This window comes from Neophocaena asiaeorientalis, unplaced genomic scaffold (assembly GCF_003031525.2).
Source record: "Neophocaena asiaeorientalis asiaeorientalis breed wild unplaced genomic scaffold, Neophocaena_asiaeorientalis_V1.1 scaffold150, whole genome shotgun sequence".
NCBI lineage: Eukaryota > Metazoa > Chordata > Mammalia > Artiodactyla > Phocoenidae > Neophocaena > Neophocaena asiaeorientalis.
The window spans coordinates 1,216,984-1,239,757 of NW_020176571.1; the positions used below are offsets into that span (position 1 = coordinate 1,216,984).

The window sequence follows — 22,774 nt, forward strand, 5'->3', positions numbered from 1 at the left end:
GGCAAAGGTAATTATTATGACTAGGCAGGTTTCCAGGCCCCACCTGCCGGAAGAGTGACAGAAAGGTTCAGGGACCGGTGGGAGGCCCCCTCCAGGCCTCGCCTCCCAGGCCAGCGCCCGCAAGCCCGGCCCGAGAATGGCGTACAGGTCACACCTTACGCCCACGTCCCACCCAGAGCCGCTCCGTGGACCCTCGGTGGGGGCAGGGGGGTCCCTCCGTGAAGCACTTCCCGAGGCCCACGCGCGGCACTGGCGGGACTGGCTGTGATGCGGGGTCGCGAGAGCGGCCCCGACTCTCGTCTGCCGTGAGTGTGACTCGTCTCACCCTCGAGCAAACCCCACAATGAAGGAACACCCAGCTCACGGCAGGAGGACGAGGGCCAGAGCCCGCATCCCTGCTTGCTCCCCAAGCACTCGGCCCAACCCATCCAGGGGCTCGGGCGCCCTAAACGCGGACCCTCGGGTCGTCCTCAGCCCAGCACGACCTGGAAGGGGACCCCAGAGGCTCGGGCGTGGCTGGCCCCTGAGCTGACCGGGAGGGACATAGGGTTGTTCCAGACGCAGTCACTCTGTGTGGGGGGGCGGGGGCGGGGGAGAGGGTTGGCCCCTCAGGCCATCAGGGCTGTCCCTCGGGGCCCCTTCTCTAGCCACGAGGCCTCTCTGCTTCCCCCCCACCCCGCCCCCCGTGCAGTGAGACCACGGGGCTGGGCAGCCCAGATGTCCATCTCCCAGGCGAGGAGTCCAGAAACAACAGCCTCTGGGTCTCCTTGCCCACAAAAGCTCTCCCGAAGGGCCCGGGGTGACCTCTCCAGGACAGGACGGAGGCCCCCGGTTTCCGGCTGCAAGCTCTCCCGGCGGGCGGCGCACACAGCCTGTGCGGGCACTGCTCTAAGGGCCCACGGGCCTTAACTCATGACCCGCCCACCCAGCCTCGGCTGTCCCCATTTCACAACCTAAATGGGAAACCCGACACCCCAGTCTTCTCCCCAGCACTTGGGGGGCCCCTCTGACGAGCCCCCTGCAGCACCCTACCCCCGGCCCCCCATGACTCCTTCTCTGGCCTCTCCTCCTCCCCCCACCTCCGGGTACGGCCTGGCTCTGGCTCCAGAAAGTACACAGCCCTGTTCTCTGCACAAGGTCAAATGCCAAATATGTTCTCTTAATATTCCAGCCCAAGCCAAGTCTGCGCGGACTTCAGGGTTTGCAGGCAGCTGGGAGTTTTCCATACGCGATGAGTCTGCCCTGCTGGCACCAGAGCTCAAGACACATCATCCGATTTACCGGCAGGGCAGCGGCTACCAGAGGGAGGGGTTCACGGCGCTATTCACACCAGATGCTCTGCGTGCCAGGTGGGCCCTGCCAGTAACGAGACTGTGAACAATGCAGCGAGAGCCGTCGTGTCATGGGCCAGTTCACGTTTCCCTCTGCTCCACTAGCACCAGGAAAAGATAACAAAGTTGATGGATTTGGGTGCGACAGTGTATGTTAGATGGAGCATAAAACAACCAGACTTTTACTTAAATCATGAGAAAAAGACTTAAAAAAAATCCATACTGGAACACTTTTCATCTCCTGGAAAGAGGAGAAAGTAAAGTGCTAGGAAAACAACGGGGATTGTACTCAGCCAGTGGAGCAGGAACGGGATGGAGAGAACGGAGCCGTGAGCCAGCGGGAGGCGGCTGTGGCCCTGTGGGGTATGAGGGGACCTTCTCCTCCTTGACTGTGAGTGTCTTTGCTAAACAGATTATTCTTGAACCCCACGGAGGGGAAACCTCTGGGGAGCCGATGTGTTCCCTCTCTCTGTCTGGATCTAGAGAGAGCCGGGGAGAGGACTGACAGGGACCCACTCACAGGACAGCCAACGTGCTGGTCGCTTTTCCCCAAGAGCAGCCTGCGATCCCCGGCAGCAGGCGCACCAGGGGGACCGTATTAAACACACCGACTCCTGGGCGCCCACCCCGCCGGGCTCCCAGCCTGGGCTCCGCAGGTGGGGCCTGGGACTCTGCATTGTAGCCCCCACCCAGGTGATCCGGAGGCACTGAGGTCCTAGGGCCTCTGCTGTAGGTGCAGCATCGTCCCCTCCTCAGAGCAGGACGCTGGAACCGCAATTTCTTGTTTTAAAAAAGCTATGAGAGTCACGGGAGAATCCTCAAGCCTCATTGCAGGGGCCCTTATGTGATTCGGGGGCCGCGTTCTGGCACGACAAGAACATTTTGGCAGGAGTGTCTCAGTCCTCAAAGCTCAACAAAGAGCCGCCTGCACCCCCTGCTTCAGGGCCCCCGGGGCTGCAGACAGGACCGGCGGCCCCTCCTCCACCCAGAGCCCGGAGCCCGCTCTCTGCACAGCCGGCCTTGAGCTGCCAGAAAGGCAAGGATGAACCACGGCCCAGTCACCCCCCCACCATGTGTTTAGATCTCTGTTCCTTGACCTTCAAAGACTGTCTCCTCAGTTTCTCTCCCACTCTCACCCCTCCCCGTCCACCCACCCCGCACAGGCCCCGCCTCTCCCTCTGCACCTGCCTCAGCTGCAGAGCCAGGCCCGGGGCTCCTTCTGCCCATCCCCCCTCCCCCTCCCTCCAGCGCGAACTGTCTCCGGGAGTCCTGACCCGCACCTGTCCTGTCCAACGTCTCCTCCTGCATCTTCCACGGGCTCCTCACGTAACCGCAAACTGTTCCCCTCATTCCCTGCCCCTTAAGTGTGACCTTTCCCCTGAAGTCTTTCTCCTAGCTGACGGTGCCTCGTGACCCCCATCACCCCCACCACAAGGAATTTTAAAAATGCATATTCCTGGGCCGTGCCGCAGAACTACTAAATCTGAGTCAGATCTTCCAAAACGTTGCAGTCGGTGTATTTCAAGCTCTCCAGGCTTTTATAATAACCAAGCGGGGTCAGGAGTCACTGGTCCACGGGCCTCGCTCATGCAGGAGATGCTGATCCAAGCCTTTGGAAACAGGTTGGAGCTGGAGCCGTAAGTCTGGGAACGATTTACGTAGAAAGTGAATGAAAAGCTGCAGGAGTAGCTGAGCTCACCGAGGGAGAGAGCAGAAACTGAGACAGGCAGGACAGAGCCCTGGTACAAAGTTCCCCTAGACGCGGGAAAAGAAGCTAGAAGGCACAGGGGAAATGGGAAGAGAGGCAGCAGGAGACTAAAGAATAGCTGTGTCCCAAAGCCACAGTTTTGGTGAAAGTTTTGCAAAGGGGCCTCTGACCACAGAAAACGCCGCCATGAGGAGGAGGAAGGGGCGGGTCCAGATCACGACACTCGTGTTGGTTGGTCCCGGCCCGTCAGCCAACGTGGGTGTTGCTTGGCTGTTTGTGTGAGGGGGTGTCTAACACCCTTGGCCGTCCGGTCGGTGGCCCGCCATGTCCCAGGGAAGCTACGACTTCGTGGCATGCACAGAACGGGAGTTGGACTGTGGCTCCTGAGGTCCAGGGGCAAAGGTCAGGGCACAGTCAAGTCTGAAAGACCCCAGAGGAGTCTTCTGGGTGGGGCCGTTCCAAAGATCCCAAGACGAGACACAGGAGTGTCACCGAGGAAACAAGAACCAGTGAGACCGGGGGCACCCTCGAGAAGGGCCCTGAGATCTTCAGGGCGTCCCCAAACCCACAGCTCCAGGAGCCACCAGGGACGCCTGTACCTGGGGACCTCACGTGCTGGGGTACCTGCTGCCTGCACGACCCAAGTCCAAGGCCCTCCTGGAAGGAAGGGGCATGGCCATTGGATGCACCACGCCAAGGGCAGTCTGTCCCCTCGGCCCCACAACACAGTGGCCCTAGAGAGGCCCCAGGACGAAGCCACCAGCCCAGGGAACGGGAGCAAGGTGCCAAGGAGAGGGCAGACGGACCCAGCAGAGGCAATGCAGACCCTTCCTCAGAAAGATGAAAGTTAAAATATTAGACTTGCATGTACACATGCATCCACCAGAGGAAGTTCAGGGTCAGAGCTGGCAGAAGAGGCAAGCGCATCTGTGCGTCTGTATATGTGTATCTGGGGGTGTGTCCGTGTATGTTTTTGCGTGCGTGTCTGTGTCTATGTGTGCGTCTGTGTATGTGTGTGTGTCTCTGTGTCTGTATCTGTGTATATATGTGTGTCGTGTGTGTGTGTGTGTCTGTATATGTCTGTGTGAGTATGTCTGTATGTGTCTATGTGTGTGTGTGTCTGTGTACATGTGTGTATGTGTCTCTGTGTATATGTGTGTCTGTGTACACACATGTGTTTCTGTGTCTGTGTATATGTGTGTGTCTGTGTACGTATATGTGTGTCTCTGTGTCTGCATATATGTGTATGTGTGTGTGTGTGTGTCTGTGTCTTTGTACATATATGCGTGTCTCTGTTTCTGTGTATATGTGCGTGCCTGTATGTGTCTGTGTACATGTATGTGTGTCTGTGTGTATGTGTGTGTAGGTATGTGTGTGTGTGTCTGTGTGTGTTTAGGACGGAGGAAACCCTCCATCTTCCGAGCATGCTTCCTTAATTTACTGTTACCGCCCAACCCGTGGCTTGAGAGGGGTGGCAGCTGCCTTAGCAACTGGAACCCCCTTCAAGCCCCCATGCTCTCCTGTGCGGCCCGCATTCCTAGTATGAGGTCCCCCGAGTCCTGACTGCCCCCCATTGCCCTCCCTGCACTGTGGCCTCGCCCTCATTGGGGAAGATGTTAGCGCGACCAGCGGGGCAGCCTGGATGGGCCTGGGCTGGTGCTGCCGGTACTGTACCCTTTATCCAGAGCAGCTTTACTGGTACAATTTACGCACCAGGAAACCCGCCCGTTGTGAGCGTATGACCTGCGATCTTCAGTAAAAGTCCAGAGTTGTGCAAACATCACCCCCACCTAGTTTCAGAACTCATCCACCACTCTGTGGAGTGTTTTAAAGACCACGGCCCCTCGCCTCCAGCCCGGAGGGCATCCAGGGACACCCTGCTCTCCAGCCCGGAGGGGTGGGACCAGCGGCCCTCGGTCACCCAGCGCGCCCACCTGTACAGCCCCTGGTGGCCCTTCTCATCCTCCCGGACTCGAGGTGAGGGGCCATCTCTGGGGCTAGGATGACAGCCCCCGCCTCGGTGCCTTGGGCCAGAGCTGACCCAAAGCATCACTGGCTTCCAAACGCCCCGGATTGTTTTTCTAAGTGTGCAGCCACAGGGTTCTGGGGAGGACGGGGTGGTGGGGGGGGAGGTGACACTCGGAGCAGAAGTAGCACCACTGGAAGAGGCTCCTGCTTTGCTAGGGGCCCTTTGGGACACCCCTCTTGTATTTCTTTTGACACGGCAAAGAGGTCCTGCCTGTTAAGAGACAAGGTCACGCCTCAGCAGGCCGCGTGGATTGGGCCGGTGCTCTGGTTGCCGTGTCATCACTAGGCCTGAGGGCCGGCTCCGGAGCCTGACCCCACGTGCAACCCAGGCTCACTGTGACAACCGGGCGACGGCCGTGAAGTCTAAACGGGCATCGGACGGACTACCTGACGGGGCCAAAAAAAAATGTCAAAGGCCAAAAAGCAGAAGAACTGACTCTCCTGTGACATCACAAGAAGTCGGCGACAGCAGAAGGCGGCCCGGTTCCCTCCTGCTTCTTCCAGAAACTATCACCAGACAGTCCCGTGTCACCAGAGGAAGCAGCCAATGACGGCGGAAGATGTGCTTTTTGGGGGTCACGTGAGAAGCTTTGGTGTCCTGGCAGGGGAGAGGAGAGGGGCAGGGCTTCCCCCCAAGCCTGCAGCCGAGGCATCCTGGGGCGTCCGGCTCTGCCAGCTGCATTCCAAGGCTCTCCTCCCATGCCCAGACGGCGCAAAGGCCTTTGTGATGACTTCACGCTCAGCCCAAAGTAAACACCCTCCACACTTTTTCCATGGACACATTCTAACCCGACACTGCCAGCACCGGCCTCCCCACCAACCAGATGGAAAGCCGCCTTTCCCAAGAACGAAAACCTTTCTAACTAAATAGTACATCTCGGCTGCAAAAGCAAACTTTCCTAAAAGCTTCCTAGAAATTACTTCCCGTGCACCGATCCCACATGTCACCTGAGCAAACGTCACCAGCGGAACGAAGGCCCTGGAAACAAACACGATGGAGGATCCACAAGGCACACTCGCTCCCGCAAACACCTGCCCTGCAAGGCTGCAGGTGTGCTGAGCACCCCCAGGCCGCCGCCCAGAGCTCACACTCACGTGTGCCCTGCTCACAACCACCCGACTGCAACAGTATCTGTCAAAGCAGGCTGACGTAAGACAGGTGCCCGTCTGAACAAAGAGCCAGAGCCCTCGGGATCCAAGCTCGGCTGGCTTTTGACCCATCGAACACGTTCCAGCTTGAATCCGCGCGCGCCAAGCTCGGGCCTCCGCCGACTCGGAAAGGCAGACGCAACAGTGCACTTACCAGGTTGGAGTTGGTGGCGTTGGAGTCGTCCTCTGGAAAGGGAATATAGATCGCTAAGGCCACACAGTTGGCAAAAATAGTCAGTAAAATAATGATTTCAAATGGCCTGGGAAGGGAGTTAAGGAAGTTAATGCCACGGAAGCACCAGTGAGACAAACATACACAGATAGATGTTTCAAAACGGAATCAAAGATTCGTCGAATCTTGTTTAAACAATACATTCCAAGCCCCTTGTATCCTGAAAAGGAACATATGCCTTGTTAAGTGCTTCTAATGGGCCCCGCCAAAATTTTCCCTAATATGTCAAACGCAGTGGAGGCCAGGCGCGTGCCAGAGTAAACACAGGTTTCTAAAACTTTTTTCCCTTCTTTTATTTATTTAGATTTGCCCTGGACTTCATTTTCCCTCATGTGTGCTCAGGGCTGCTTTGAAAGATTGAGGCCTGCTCCAGCCAGGGCTCGCCACCCCCAGCGGCCCGCACCGGGGCCCGACAGAGCTTGGCGGGGGAGAGGGGGGCCCCCTGGGATTCAAGGCAGAGACTCGACTCGAAGACGTTTCAATGACATCTGGAGATAGGATTTTCAATCTTTTAACTTTAAATTTCGAGTCTGTTTTTTCTTCCTCCTTATTCTCTGCTTGCAAAGAGCCGGAAGGTGGCCAGGGGCTCCGGATGCCCAGGAGCACGGCAGCGTGTGTCGTGCACGCAGGGGACGGCAGCTCCACGCAGGGGCCCAGAGCCTCTTCAGTCTGCGGAGGCCCTGCCTGCGATGAGGTGGCCTGTGTCCCAGGGCCTCCTGACTTGCCCGCGGGTTGTGCCGGGCGCTGGAGGGGATAAGCCAAGGTTCGCCTCCCCCCCCAGCAATCAGGGAGGTCCTTGTGCCCGGATTTTCTGCACCAAAATTTCAGGGCAGACATATTCTCGAGAGAAAAATGAGCGACTGTGATAACAGCCCTTCCACCCTGCACCCTGAATTAAAGGCCAGAGAAGGGGGCTTCAGAGGAAGGGCCCGGTTCATGCCCTTCCAGCCCCAGCTCCCCACCTCCCAACACGGCCACGTTTCCACCCTAGTCTGTGGAGCCTCACAGGAGGAGGTAGAGAAGGAGGATGGCCATTCCTGGAGACAGGGACCACCTCCATCTCCAGGGAAACCTGCACTCACAAAGCTAACGAATCCTGAAACAGGAAGAGGCCTTGGAGATGGTCTGGTCCAAACTCCCAAGGCCCAGACAGCCTGAGGAACGTTCCCGAGACCCACATCAGGCACTGACCAGCCAGGACCAGAACCCATACCTGTGCCCACCGAGTCCACTGTCCACTCCTTTGGCACGGACGGCCCCAGACCTGTGTCATCAGGGCAGCTCGGGGCCTGGAAGGAAGCGGTGATTCTCCAGTCCAGGGCCTCCCGGCTACAGATGCCCTCGGCCCCAAGGGCAGAGCTAGGGGTCCACTCACCCAGCGTGCCCCACAGGCACTGCCGTTGTCTGCGTGTGCCTTGGTGTCCAGAAGACGGCCTGCAGTACACTGCCCAGCCCCCCAGCTGGACAGACACAGAAAATAAAACCACCTGTCTCAGACCCGAGCTGGCCAACAGCAGAGCCAGGTCCGAACCAGAGCTTCTGACTCAACTTTTCCAACAGGCCGTGCTGCCCCTTGAGCTGGCCGAGGACGCGTGGTGAAGATGGGATGCTGGCCGGGGGGACGGCCAGGAGCTGATGCTGACCGAGAGCGCGCCCCGGGCCAGGCCCTGCTCTGACCACACTACCCACACTCCGGAGGGGTGGACGGTTATCACCCCGCTTCTACACGGGGAAGCCAAGGCACAGAAAGTGAGATGTCAACTTGCCCAGAGTCACATGGCTTGGGGTAGGATGGGGTCAGACCAGAGAGTCTGGCTACGGAGTCTGAGTCGGTCAGGAACATTCTATGCTGATCCACTCCGAAGTCACCCCAAGCGTTTTTAGGAAGCTGGTTCTTTTAGACCTCCTCCCACACGGCCTCCTCCCTCCCACCCGGTCCCCACCTGCGCGGCAAAGCGACACTCAGCCCCAGGCGGGCAGCTTCGTTCCCATCACCTGGCCCTTGTGGTCACCCCCCCAGGGCAAGAGCACCTCAGCTCAACTGAGCCAGACCTCAAAGTCAGCCTGTCACCCTCCCAGGTTGGTGACGGCTAGGCCCAGGGTGTCTCCGGCTCTGTTGCTCACCCCCAATTTCAGGCTCTCCATCCATCACCTTATGGTAAATTTCGGGGCTACTGCTGGGGGAGAGAAGGTGCGAAGAAACCACTCAGGCACGAAACAACTCTGCAACGTGGAGAAGCCCACTGTGGGCTGGCCGTTCAGGCCCAGGTCGGATCCCCGTGTGTCCCAGCCGGGCTGGGTGGCATCCTCTAGACATCCTCCAGTGCGTTCTCTTCTACACTCTGGGCTCACGGGGAGCAGGCCGCGTGGACCGTGGATTTGGATTCGGGGCACCTGGATCTGAATCTCAGCTCTGCCGGTTGCCAGCGGCGTGGTGTGGGCGAGTTCAGCTCCCCCAGGCCCCCCGCCCCCTGGCCCCTCGGCCCTGACTGAGCGTCTGTGACAGCAGCCCAGCGGGGCCGCCCAAGCCCAGCCTCTCACCCGGTCACCCGGAAAGCGGACACCTCGGCCTTGGGAGCCCTGCCTGGCTCTGCAGCTGCACCGGGCTCGGGTGCCTCCTCTCAAGCGCCCTTGGACTTAAGGGCTCAGGCACTGACAGAACTAACACCTCCTTTTACCTTTCATCCATCCCCAAGACCTCTAAATCTTTCCATGCAAAGTCATAACTGAAACCCAGCCCCCCATCCTGAACCCCGGAGACGTGGCAGCCCTGCCCAAGTGGATTCTTACCAGAAAGACACCCGGCACTGAGTCCCAGGCCCTAGTCCGGCCCGTGTGACCTATGGGCACTGCGTCATCACGGGAAGTCAGGGCGCACCCACTGATGGCTGGGAGGCTTTCCATTTCCCCTCCCCACTATTCCCGGCGGGAAGGGGCCGGCGCTTGCACCCTGAGAGCCGCCCTTCCAAGCCACTTCCCCTGCAGGCCTCGCTCACGGGGTTCCGCGGACAGGGGGTCTGCGTTACACCCTCAGGCCGGCGCTCTCCACTTCAGCTGCACCTGGAGAGCCTAGCCAGGCCTGGGCGGAGCTCAGACACCTGTGCTTTGTCCCAGCTCCCCAGGTGACGCTGATGTGCCCCAAGGCTAAGAAACACTGAGCCACGCCCGAGCGCCGACCCTCTCGTCTCTCCCGGGTCCTGCAGCCTCGAGCAGGAGGTCCCGCATCTGCGCCAGTCCCACAGCTCGGGAGGAGGAGGGGGGTCTGGGGTGCAACGCTGTCAACCCCACACATCAGTGGGTCCTGGGCAAGCTCAGCCCGGAGAGGGGATACTTGCCTACCCCTTAGGCTTGTTTTCTCAAATACTGCTTATTATATAAAAAAACAACCCCCAGGGAGCTGGTTATACAAGCAGATTCCTGGGCCCCATCCCCAGAGACTCTGACTCGAGGCTGGGTAGGGCCTAGAACTCTGCATTCAGACAGCGCCCTGGTGACAGGTGCAGCAGGTCTGAGAACCATCTGCCGGCCCCGAGCACAAAGGATACTTCCACTCGACGATGCTGATGCACGCTCTCCGGATGGGGTTCTTGAGGGTCAGGCAGAGCAGGGCACGGGGCGGGCGGGTGGCCATCGTGCTGCCCTGTTTCTTGGGCTTCCCGTACTGCTGCCGCTTCCGCTGCGTGGAGCTGACCGTGGAGATGGTGGCGTTGCCAGCGCTGCCCATCAGCTTGGCCTGCCGGGCCGCGTCAATGGCTGCCTGCCAGGACAGGGCGGCCCCCGGTGTGGGGATGTGCTCAGGTGCCAGCCCCGCGGCCGCGTTGGCATTCATGTTGGCGTGAGCCGGGCGTGGGCTCCCATAGCTGGGACCTGCAGGAGAGAACAGGGGACAGCGGTCACCGGGAGGAAAACAGCAGAGCTTGTGATGTGCTCTGGATCCCAGGCTCACAATTTTTTTTTCGAAGTCTCATTTCAACCACAATTCAAAAAGAGACATGTACCACAATGTTCACTGCAGGACTCTTTACAACAGCCAGGACATGGAAGCAACCTAAGTGTCCATCGACAGGTGAATGGATAAAGAAGATGTGGCTCATGTATACAGGGGAGTATTACTCAGCCATAAAAAGAAACGAAATTGAGTTATTTGTAGTGAGGTGGATGGACCTAGAGTCTGTCATACAGAGTGAAGTAAGTCAGAAAGAGAAAAACAAATACTGTATGCTAACACATATATATGGAATCTAAAAAAAAAAAAAAATGGTACTGATGAACCTAGTTGCAGGGCAGGAATAAAGAGGTAGACATAGAGAATGGACGTGAGGACACGGGGAGGGAAGGGGAAGCTGGAGCCAAGTGAGAGAGTGGCATGGACACATATACACTACCAAATGTAAAATAGCTAGCTGGTGGGAAGCAGCCGCATAGCACAGGGAGATCAGCTCGGTGCTTTGTGACCCCCTAGACAGGTGGGTTAAGGAGGGTGGGAGGGAGGCTCCAGAGAGAAGGGATATGGGGACATATGTATGCATGTGGCTGATTCGCTTTGCTGTACAACAGAAACTAACACAGTGTTGTGAAGCAATTTTGCTCCAATAAAGATCTATTGAAAACAATGTCCTATTTCAAACCATTGCAGGAGCCAGGGAGGCGGCACAGGGAAACGTCAGTGTGTGATGCTGGGAATCTGCTCTGGTCCTAGTTCAGTCTAGGTCAGCTGTGTGACCTTGGATACATCACACCCCTCATTTTAGGTGAACAAGACACGAGATGTATTGCATTACAACCTTTACGGACCTCAGAAAGAGTGAGTGGAGGATGTAGAAAAAGACAAATATGCAATGCAACACGTGTCAATTAAAATACGTACTTGTAAGAACACATACAAACAAAGTAGAAGGGAATGGTTGTTTATGGAAGGTGAGGCGGAAAATGAGAATAGGCGCATAGGGACAGGAAAGAAGAATGAATGAATGAATGAGAGCCACTGCATGAATCAATACTAACAAACAGACAATGAACTGAAGGGTATAATTTACTCAAATCTCTGCACCTAAGTTCCAAAAAATAAAAGTCAGTCTGATAAATGAAGGGGTGGACCCAAGCAAGGTCACATCCAGGTACCTCAAACCCATGTGGCGATGGGAGTTGTTGGATAGGAGGGCGGGGCGCTGTGATGGTTTTGAATCAGGAGCTCCTCTGACATGCTCCCATCGAGAAATAGGATCTATGAGCCCTCCTGCTGACAAAGGGTTGGCCTCTTGTGACCGTTTTGACTGGTAAAGTTTAGCGGAGGTGACAGCAGAGATCACTTCCAAGGCTAGGTCGAAAACTCGCAACACCAGCCCTGGGCCGCCATGCTGTGAGGAAGCCCGGCCAGCCAACGTGGGGTTGGGGGATGGGCATCCCAGCCAGCCCCCAGCTGCTCCAGCCACCGCCTGACTGCGACCCCACGACGACACCCCAAGCCAGAACAGCCCAGCGAGACCTTCCTGAACTCCCGACCCGCAGAAACCGGGAGACAGCACGGTGTTTGCTGCAGAAAGCCACTTGTCTTCGGTGACTCATTACGCAGCGTTTGGTATCTGGCAAAGGGCACTGTGTGTAGTGGGGGTGACCAGAAAGAAGGAAACCTGGGTAGGAACCGGTGAAATCCACCATAGAAGCATCTGCATGGCTCTGGTCTAAAGGCAACAGAAGCCTCCAAGACTGTCCCTATGACACAGCGCATGTCTGGTGGGTTCTCCCCCATCTGCTTGGCGGGCACCTCACCCCAGAATCCTACAAGGCTTACCAAGGGATCAGCTCAGCCTGGGCCCCAGATCAAACACGTGACCTTGAGACTGGCCGGCTGGGCAGGTGCCACAGGGTCAGGAGATGCCACAGAGAGTGGGGTGATTACTGTGGGCCGAGAGCCTGGCATCTGGAGGCCACTGCAGTCGCCTGGGAGACTGTGGCTGGAGCCCACCCAGTGGCACGAATGTCACCTGCAAGCCTCCCCCACCACCACGATGACCCTCTTCTCTGCTTCGTGTACACAAGGCTCCTCCAGGGAAGCTGCTGGCCCAGGACACACTGCCTCGTGGGGCCCTTCTCTCTCCTCCCTGCCACGCGCTGGGTCCAGATGAACACTTGGTGCCTCTCCCAGCCCCCTCCCCCCAGCGCACATCCCGGGCTCGTCCTTCTAGGTTAGACCTTCAAGGCAACTTCTGCTGCTGGTGTGACCCCTCAGCCCCGCCGCCGGCCCTGTCCACGATGGGGGCCAGTGCAGAGACGAGCCACGACTCAGCTTAGCCTCAGAACCCAGACACACTCCCTCCTAGAAACAGGCTCTGAAAACCACCGGGCACCTGCATCCAGCCACACCTGATGCCCGCCTCACCCTGAGCTTCCCAGTTTTATTCCTTAGCTAACTAGCTTAAGCTAGCTTGAACTGGACTTCTGTCCCTTGCAACCGAAAGAGAACGAATACACTTGCTCGCACCTGCCTGGGCGGTCATTCCTCCCAGCTTCCAAAGTCTATGCCCCTTCCATCGTCACACCAGTGACACACAGTAAGTTTCCAGTTTTATGCCAACTGACCGACGTGACCACCAAAACGCTGTACCTCAAGGATTCTGGGACTTTTCTGAGCACGAGAGAAAGGTGACAGATTCATGATGTCTGCCGGGGGCACGAGAGGGAGGGGGACGACATCACAGGTGTGCGCTTCCCACCGCACAGGACCCCAAGATGAGCACTGCGGGTCCACTTAGGTACCAGCTGCTGCCACTTCCCTGTCCGCTGACAGCCGCCTCCGGCACCGTCGCCACGTGGTCCCCGTGGCACCGGAGCCCCACCGCCACCGCTGGGCCTCGTCCTCAGTTCACGGCCTGTCCCCGACCCGACACCAGCTCCATGTCACCATCTAGGACGTCGGGAGCCGGAGGACCCAGCCCTTCCCACCGAGGGTCTCATCTGTCACGCACCTGCCGCCGTCCTCCCTGTGTGTGTCTGACGCCTAAAGCAAGCGAGACCCCGCGAGGCCGGGCCTTCGCCTTTCTTACAGGAGCCCCAAGGAAAGGACGCGAAGCCTCCAGGCGCCCGCAGCACAAGCGGCGCCGTGACAGCCAGCCAGGTGAGTGTTCCCGCCACACACGAGGGCGAGGGCGCCGTGCTCGCTGGAGGACGAGCTCCTCCTGGGGTTCACGGCCTGAGGGTGAAGGGGCTGCACTTCGGACCCCAAGAACACCCTCCGTGTCTGAGGCGGTCTTCACGGGGCAGCGCCCACCACACCACCCACCCCGGGGCCTCCGGGATGGAGGCGGATGGACAGACGTGCTGCCCTGGACCGAGCGGGTCCGGCGTGGCCTCACCGGCGAGGGCTGCGGCCCTAAGCTTGCCCGTTTGATCTGTGGGAAACCACCTTCCTTCCTAGACCCCCGGTCTGGCCACGGCCACGCTGAACAGCCTCTGTTGGAGCTCCTGGGCCGGCCGTCCTCTTCCCTCGCGTCAGGAAAGCGGCCCCGGCTCCACACTGCCGGACTGTCCGGGTCTCCGCGGTTCTCTCCTGACACGAGGCCTCGACACCACCCCCTCCCGCAGACCCTGGCGGCCACATCCCGGCGCTCCCGGAACGCCTGGACGAAGTGTGAGACGAAGGCGGGAAGCGGCAGACGAGAGCTGACGTCATCACCGCCAAGGCCGGGCCGGGTGCATCCCGGGGCCCCGAGGCAGCGAGACCCGGAAAGCCTGGCCTGGGGGGGCTAACTTCAGAGCCACCCGAGCCTTGGGTGATGACCTTATTTATACTGTGAGCCGTTCCCAGAGCAGTGGGGCCTCTCGGGAGAGGTCCATCTGGAGAAGCACATACGGATAAGCCCGTGGGGAAAAGTGGAATGTCAACCTCTCCCCAGCCAGAGGGCAAGAAAACAACCTTCAGTATTTCGGTCCTGGCAGCCCAAGCACTGCTGCAGCCTGTGACATAACGAAGGGCACAGTAACCACACACACACACACACACACGCACACACACGAGAGGCAGGTGTGGCCCCTCGGGCTGGCCTCCATCCAGGCTGTACCTCAAGGCCCAGCTCAACCTCTCCTATCACAAGTGGCTGTCCCCCACGCCCTGGGACGACTCCCACCCAGGCATGAGGCTCTCGGGACCCCTAGGACCCCCGTGACAAGAGGACACAGTGATCCGTGAATGGCAGGAATGGCAAAGCTCCATCTCAGGCCCCGCGCTGGCGGATCCGGAGCAGAGCTAGGGAGGAAGGGAAGCAGCTCTGCGTCTCTGGCGGCTCTGACGGCTTCGGTTAGCAGGAAGTAAGCGCCCGGCGCAAAGAGACCAATTTTCAAGTCATGAAGCTGATTCGAAGCTTGGTCCCCTGGCTGCCAGCTGAAAAGATGCCACCGTCTAAGTCTGCTCTGGCTCTGCCTTCCTGGACGATCTGCACGAGCCCAGGGCGGCGGCTCAGCAGACCAGGCTGCACACACAGGTGGGCACCCACCGCGGACGCCTTCCTTGTATGGGAGAAAGTTGACTCGCACTCGTGAAACGGCTCCGCTCCCCTGGGCAGCTCCCCAGTCGGCACACACGGGCTGCTGCTCCAATGGACCAGGACGAGGCACCGGTCGGCCTTACCACAGGCTGATCTGCCAGGGTCCAAGCCAGGAGATGAACTCAGGACTTAGGCTTCCCGGGGGCCCCTGCAAGGGAGGCGTGGCGCTGGGACCTGGAGCTGCTCTGGGATGAAATCAAGTGACTTTCTTTAATCTGCGTCCATCCATGCACCTGCCCCAGGGCCACGTCCCAGAAGAGGCCCAGTATCTGCTTGCTAAGGCTCGTGACGATGACAACGTCACGACGAGGGTGACCTGGGAAAGCGCGGGGATCAGTCCGTCGGCACCCGAGAGGACGAGCTTTCCCAGGCTCCCTGCTGACTTCTCTGCTGTGACCTCCGAGGAGCACTCCGGAGGAAGAGGCTGTGAGAAACGATGTCTATCTCCGGTGCCACTGGCCTGGTCCAGGCCACCACCCATGTCTTGCCCCGGATGCTGCAGAAGCCCTGCCATTTCCCCCGCTTCTCCTGCCCGTCCCCAGTCCAATCTCCATGCAGCAGCCAGAGTGACCTTTCAGAAATACAGGTTATGAATCAGGCCCTGTCGTCCTCCCAGTCAAATCTCTTCGCAGTCCAGACTCTGCCACGGGCTGTGAGCCTGCAGGGGCGGCCCTGCCTGCTTCTCGGAACTTCCTCTCTCTCGGCCTGGTCCAGGCACGCCTGCCGTCCTGGCCCCGTTTCACTCAGACAAGCTCAGTCCTTGTCTGCCCCAGGACCTTTGCATGTACTCGGCATGCGGTTCCCCCTGCTCCCTGCTTGGGAATTCCTTCGCCAATCCCCTCCTGACCCCACAGTGTAAACGGGCAGACCTCCAACCCCGGCGGCCAGCGTGACCCTCCCCATCTCCCTTCCACATTATCCCTCAGTAGAGAAGCCCAACCGCCTGGCACGAGAAAGGGACCCCCGGTTAGCCATGTGTGTGTAAGGGGTTCAGGGCTACAGGCCGGCTTCGTGAGCACGACCTCCCCCTTTGGCCTCAGTACATTCAGCGGTGCAGAGGGGGTGTCTCCCAGCGACCAGGCTTTGTACACACAGCACAACCTCGGCTCATTTATGGAGACGAGAAGCAATCGTGTAGCACCAAGGACATGCTTTCTCTCGGGCCGGGTGCGTCCTGAGGGCTTTGCAGATGCCCGCAGTGACCAGGGGCCTCCGTTCCCTTTAAGAGCGAAGCAGCCGACCTGAAACAGAAAGCGAGCTTTCTCTGCCCATGAAAGGCCAAATGAGCAGCCGGCAGGAGACCATTAATCTTCTCCATCTAGTGCGTTTACTGAGATAGCCGGGCGCTCACACGGGGAGCATGCCGTCTGGGCTCAGACGACAGCTGAGGCCCGGGCCATCGCAGCCGGGTGTGCTCCCCCAGGGAAGGCTGGGGTCCCGCTCAGCCCCGGGCGGACTGCCGGACCGACTAACTCAGAAGCCATCCCCCCTCCTCCTCTGCGCGCTCCTGTCCGGCAGAGGCTGGACACACTTTCCAACCTCCCCGTGGCCAGAATGACGCGGCTGTGAGGTCAGCCAGGTCAAGGCCTGACATGAAACTACGTCCGGTGGGGAGGGTGTCCGTGCCACTACTCTCGCCCTGTAGAGACAGAAAGGCTCTGGCGATGGCTTCCTGGTGCCCAGACCTCGGATAAGGTGCTGTGATCCTCAGCGCAGTACCGCCCAGATCCACTTCCTGAAGATCCCAGAGTCCCAGTCCTCTTAGCGACCCAGCTCTGCCGTGTGGTCCTAGGAGCAGTCCCGGGGCCTCGCCTACTGCCTGCTCTCCCAAACCTTCCAGTCGCTTTGTAAACCTTTAAATTCCTGTATTAAGTATTCATCCTCGTAAAACGGCTACGGCAGTGTCTGTTGTAGTCTGAACCTTGACCAACACGGGCAGGCTACAGCAGCGCTGTCCTAAGGAACTTCTACAATGATGGAGACGCTCCATAATTCTGGGGTGTCCAACGTGGTACCCACCAGGCACTGGCTTTAAGCACTGGACAGGAGCTAGTGCAACTGAGGAACTACACTTTGAATTGTATTAATATTTAATTTCAGGTAATTTACATTTAAGTACCCTCACGTGGCTAGTAGCCACACTGTGGACGGCACACGTCTACATTTAAAGAGGAGTCGTGGGCTTCCCTGGTGGCGCAGTGGTTGGGGGTCCGCCTGCCGATGCAGGGGACACGGGTTCGTGCCCCGGTCCGGGAAGAACCCACATGCCGCGGAGCGGCTGGGCCCGTGAGCCATGGCCGCTGAGCCTGCGCGTCCGGACCCTGTGCTCCGCAACGGGAGAGGCCACAATAGTGAGAGGCCCATGTACCGCCAAAAAAAAGCAACCAAGACCTGATTCAGAGGCTGCTGAGTGGGGGATTTTCTGATCAGGAAATAACCCCTCTATGCAGAAAGACGTATTTTCAAAGCATACGGGATCCTACGAGCCAACAAACACAGAAACGAAAAGTCATTTTTCAGGGGTTAATACTCTCGACAGACGAATAAGAAACTGCGTTTCCCAATGGGCAGATGGGGAAGCTGACGTTTGCCCCAGCCCAAGCTGGGCCCATGAGAGCCCGGGGACATCCCAGCTGAGATGCAAGCCCTCTCCCCAGACCAAGCCCCCAGAGGGTCTCCTGAGCGTGTCAACCGTGAGCTGTACGTCTGCCTCCTTCTCTTAGCTGGGCTATTACTGCACTATTTTCAACGGTCTCCTGTTGGTCCCTCCGCCCTCCTCTCCCCGCATCCTGCTACACACACGTTTCATGAGGGATGACGACTCTCCGAATGGGACCTGGACCACAGGAGTCAAAGCTGCTCTGAAAAAAAGAGACAGGGAGGGACCAGGGACATCTGTGGCCGTCTCCTCAACTCAGCCCATTGGGTGCTGCCTTAAATAAACCCGCCTCTTTTCTGTGCTCCATCACACCTCCATCTAATGACGGGGCAAAGGCAGAGAATCTAGAGCGCTTTAGAAGCCCAAGCCAAAGGGGAGGGCGTAAGGGGACCAGCATTCTCACCTTCCAGAGATCCCTCAAACAAAACCTGCTCTCTGCTCTCCATGGGGCAGCAAGTCCAAAGGAAAGACAAGGAACGAGAATCCAGAGAGGGACTCCCATGGAAGCAAACTGGCCTCCGTCTGCAGAGGACCCTAACCAGAAAGCCATGCCCCTGCGGTACTCAAGGTCACACTGACCTCAGAGAACAGAAGGAAGAAGAACAGCCAGAAAGCAAACTGACAGAGTCGCTGAACCACGCCCCGCACCCAAAGGTTGTCAGCTGCCAAGAGTGAGAAAATACTTCTCCTGCTCATATCCAAGCGGGGGGAGGGGGCCCGTCGCACCCTCCTGCTATTTGAACGAAGGCACCTGTCACCACCTGGTGACGGCAAACCTAAATTACAGGACCTAGTGGAGAATTCCCTCACGTTTACTGAAAGTCAGCATTTCAGCTTTTTAAGTGTCACCGCAAAGTAGCCTTTATAGTAAAAAACAAGTAGATCCAGACCTGGCTGAGGTCAGGTACCAGCTAGAAAAAAGGGAAATCCTCCAGGTCACCGATGTCTGGGGACAGGAAGGGTGCAGAAAACGGGATGAGGGCCACAGTGGCCCGGCAGAGCACCCGTGGGACCCAAACACCAACTCCCCCTCCTGTGCTTCGGCCGATGAAAGCCTGAGGAGTTCAGGGGCCCCTCTCCGATTCTCCCAACGAGCTGTGAGCCCCCTGCGAGCAGGAACCAGCTCTGTGGCTTCTGAAATCCTAGCACAGCAGTCCCCCAGGAGGTGCTCAAAGCACAGCGCCTGCACGGAAGTTCTCTGCAGGATTCCTGCATAGGCTTCACAGACATCTATGCAGAAGTCCACAGAGACAATGCTATTCGATTATTTAGATCAGTATGTTCGCCGTACGGTAAATGTGGTTATGTCCTTGTTAAGGGGAGGTTTGGTCCCTGTCCCACACCAGAAGGGAAACCCCAAGAAGCAGGGCCCTCACCCATCCTACTCACCACTGCTCCCCTGAGCCCAGAGATGCCTGGATGTGACGCATGTTCACTGAAAGTGTGCTGGATGAATCAGTAAGTGGATATTGGCAGAATGTAACTGTCCCGTGATCTTCTCTCCCTTAACATGCATCACTTAGACTCTGGCCCCGTGATACCGAGGGGTTTGCTGCTTTGGCCCCATTTTATTGGAAGGAAAACAGAGACACAGGGAGACCACACCTTTCCCAATCACCAGAACTAGAACATGGGAGGCAGTGCTACCTTGCGAGGACAGTTTTTAGTAGATTCAGTGGCCCCAACCTAGCTCCTTCTCACCATCTGGGAGGGTGGGGGGCAGAAAGGCTCGCTTCCCTCACTGATGCTCACCTGCCCACTTATTTCACCCACTGAGGGGGGACGGGCACCTCTGGGAACCAGCGGTAACCGGCTCTGACTCAGAGGACCGGCGGGAGAGCCCTGCGGAGGCTCGGAGCCCAGAGCTCAGACTCAGACCCTCGCGACCGAGAGCACGCCCACTCCGCGGGAGAGAAGGTCTGCTGAGCCCAGAGCCCCCGCCAGCCCCGCCGGGGACCCTTCCCAGGCCCCTTTCGCTGCGCCCACCACCGGGGCACTGGTTAGATAAACCGATGCAGATCCACATGATAGAATTTTAGGAAGCCATAAGAATTATGTATTTGAAAAATAATATACAGAAGGAAACCCAGAAAGGTGGGGATATATGTGTATGTACAGCCGATTCACTTTGCTGTACAGTAGAAACTAACACAACATTGTAAAGCAACTCTACTCCAATAAAAGTTAATTAAAAAAAGAAAAATAATATAGAAAAAATGTTTACAACATAGTATTAAGCAACAGTGTCCAAAAAAGCATATACCGTAGGACCTCAACTTCATAAAAGACTTTTTTTATAGGAGAAAGGCTAAACGGAAACTAAATAGAAATAAATTATAAAATAATTTATTATTTTTAAAAAACAGAAATGTTATTAGCGGTTATCTTCAGGTGACGAGTGACATTCATTTGCGCGGAGGCAGGTCAGCCGGGCACACAGGGCCCTGGACTCAGAAACCAGGCGGGCTGCATTCCGGCCCTGTCAGTTACAGCCCTGTGACTGGCCCGGTCACCTGACCTCTTGGTACCCGAGATTCCTCACTTGTGGGACGGAGATAATAACAGAGGCTATCGCACCTGCGTTAATAAGGGACACCTCTCAGAATAGCGCTCAGGAGCAAGGCCCTTGCAAGTCCCAGCTATCGCTTTCATTAGTGTATTTTCCAAATTCTGTACATTGAATAATTCTTTGGTAATCAGAAAGAAAAGCGTTGTGATTTTGTCTGACTGTTTAAGTACGCTTCCAAAATGACTGTGGCCAAACCAGCATCAGATTCTTGTCCAGCTGCTGACCACCCATGGTGGGGGGTAGTGCACAGACCCCACCTGGTGAACCAGCCACCCTGCGGCCTCTTCCTCCCAAACTCCAGCACATCAGGAAAACACAGCACCTGCCCACAGGCGCGGAGGAGCGAGAAGTCCCGGGATGGCTCTGCAGCCCCTCTGCGCGCCCCTCTGCCGACCACGACCTGCGCTCAGGACTGAGGGTCGTTTGCACCCGTGTCTCCACCTGCAGCTCTCTGTACACAAAAGGATCCAGGTTTGGGATAAAGTGAAACAGGCGATTTGGAAATTAGCCGAGAAACATGGGCAAGATCCTTTCCTTTTCCTTGTCTTCTCGACATTTAATAACAATTTCGTGTAATATCAGCTGGGCTCCATGAGGTCTGAACAGGTACGCGCACACGTGGGGAGAGGACTCCTGGATCCCGTCCCCGGGCCTGAGACGTGCCATCATATAAACGCAAGCCCTCTGGAGAAGTTCTAGCAGAACCAGACATGAGAGGGAGGAAGTGGCTTTCCTCCAGCCTCACGGTGTCAGAACCCAGGCCACCGACCCAGTGACCATCACTCACACCACCAGCCACCCTGCCGAGCGCCCAGTGACGTACTCCTCTCTGGGCCTCAGCTTACTCATCTGTAAAACAGAGATAAGAATGCATTCCTCACATGACAGTCGTAAGGACTAAATGAGATTCTACCCAAATATGAAGTATCACTTAATAAGAATCACTCCACACATGCCCGCATATAAAGCCTCAGGGCACCAAAGGAGAGGAACGCATCTTCAGTGATGTGAAATAAAACACAAAAGCTACTTTATAAAAATTTTTTTAAAAAGACTTTTTCCTAGAAGTATCCCCTCCTTGTTGAGAAACCACCTCTTAAAAAGTGCTGTATCTCACACACACATATTGATAGTGTCAATTTGTGAAAAAGTGAATCTATCCAGAGAATACAGAGAATTCCACAGATCCTTGAAAACCATGCTCCATTTTCCAAGGACCCTCCGTCAGGGGAAGCCTCCGAAATTTCTCCATCGTCCGTGGGATTGCACGGTGCGGGGGGAGGGGTCCCGCACATATTTACACACTACACACATAACACACACAAATACACGCACACTCGGCGCTCTGTCCTCCTCCCGGACGTCGCCAATTCTCACCCGGGTGGGACAGAAGCAGCGCGTGACGCCACTCCTCTACACTCACAGGCCACTTCATAGCCACGCTCTGTGTAAAGCATAACGCTTCTTTCATTTAGCCAAGTCAATGCCATTCATCTCATTCATCCCCACAGCACCTCCGCCAGACAGCAGGCAGGTGAGAAGGTGGAAAGGCAACGAGAAGGTAAGCAGACAGCCCTGAGGCTGTCTCCCTTTGCTAAACATTCAACTGCATGAAAGCACCTTGACGCTTCCCGTTCGCGGGGCAGGGCCAAGCCAGAAGCCAAGAGAGCTGAATTCCAGGCCCTGCTCCATCGCCATCTGTTCTGGGCACTTGGGCGAATCACTTCTCTCTTTGTCTCCTAACTTCCTCTTCTTCAGAGGGAGGGGGCTCAGCCAGTGACCGTAAAAGTCCTTCCGGCTCAGATACTCAGCTCCCAGAGCCCCGGGGTCCCAGCCGTCACGCCTCCCTGGCCGGTCCAGCTCCCACAAAGTTCCACGGTGCCTGGGTCTCCTCCCCACTGGCCTCAGGACGAGGGCCGAGAGGGTGCAGCCCACCACCCACTGCCCTCTGCTCACTGGCTGGTGGCCTGGGAGAGGGTGTTCAGCCGTCCTCAGTGGCTGCCCCCAGCTGGCCTGGGCTTACAGGGTACGTTCAACCTCAGGGCCACGCAGGCAGGAAGGGCAACCCAGAGAGCACGGCCCTCCAGCCCTTGTTTCTTTTCTAGTTTATCACCCCAGGATTCCCCAGGACTTCGGGGGCTCAACAGGGTCTACACGGAGGTCCTCAAAGCCAGAGAGAGCGCTTCACATCCATTAGGATGATGGCATCAAAACACCAGAGAAAACAAGTGCTGGCCAGGGCATGGAGAAAGCAGAACACTGTGCACCATTGGCGGGAAGGTAAAATGGTGCAAATTTGATGGAAAACAGCACGGTGGTTCTTCAAAAAATTAAACATAGACTCACCATACAATCCAGCAGTTCCACTTATGGGTATTTATCCAAAAGAAGAAAGTGGGGACACCCATGTTCACAGCAGCCTTATGCAGGATAGCCAAACGGGAGAACCGGCCCGAGTGTCCATCAACAGACGAATGGATCAACAAAATGTTCTACGTACGATGGACTGTTATTCAATCTTAAAAAGGAAAGAAATTCTGACACAATGTGTCAGACGC

General features: G+C 57.2%; 1 protein-coding gene across 2 annotated transcripts in view; it reads right to left on the bottom strand.

Annotated features, from left to right (window-relative positions):
• Positions 1-10,304, bottom strand: part of CACNA1C (calcium voltage-gated channel subunit alpha1 C) — a 420,733-nt gene extending 410,429 nt beyond the window's left edge. For both annotated transcript variants that reach the window (XM_024733016.1, XM_024733015.1), the window contains exons 1-2: positions 9,994-10,304; positions 6,371-6,476 (exon numbers count right to left, since the gene is read on the bottom strand). In XM_024733016.1, the coding sequence (XP_024588784.1) occupies positions 6,371-6,476; positions 9,994-10,277 (390 nt within the window). In that variant the 5' untranslated portion in view covers positions 10,278-10,304. The remainder of the gene's footprint in view (positions 1-6,370; positions 6,477-9,993) is intronic.
• Positions 10,305-22,774: the final 12,470 nt, after the last annotated feature.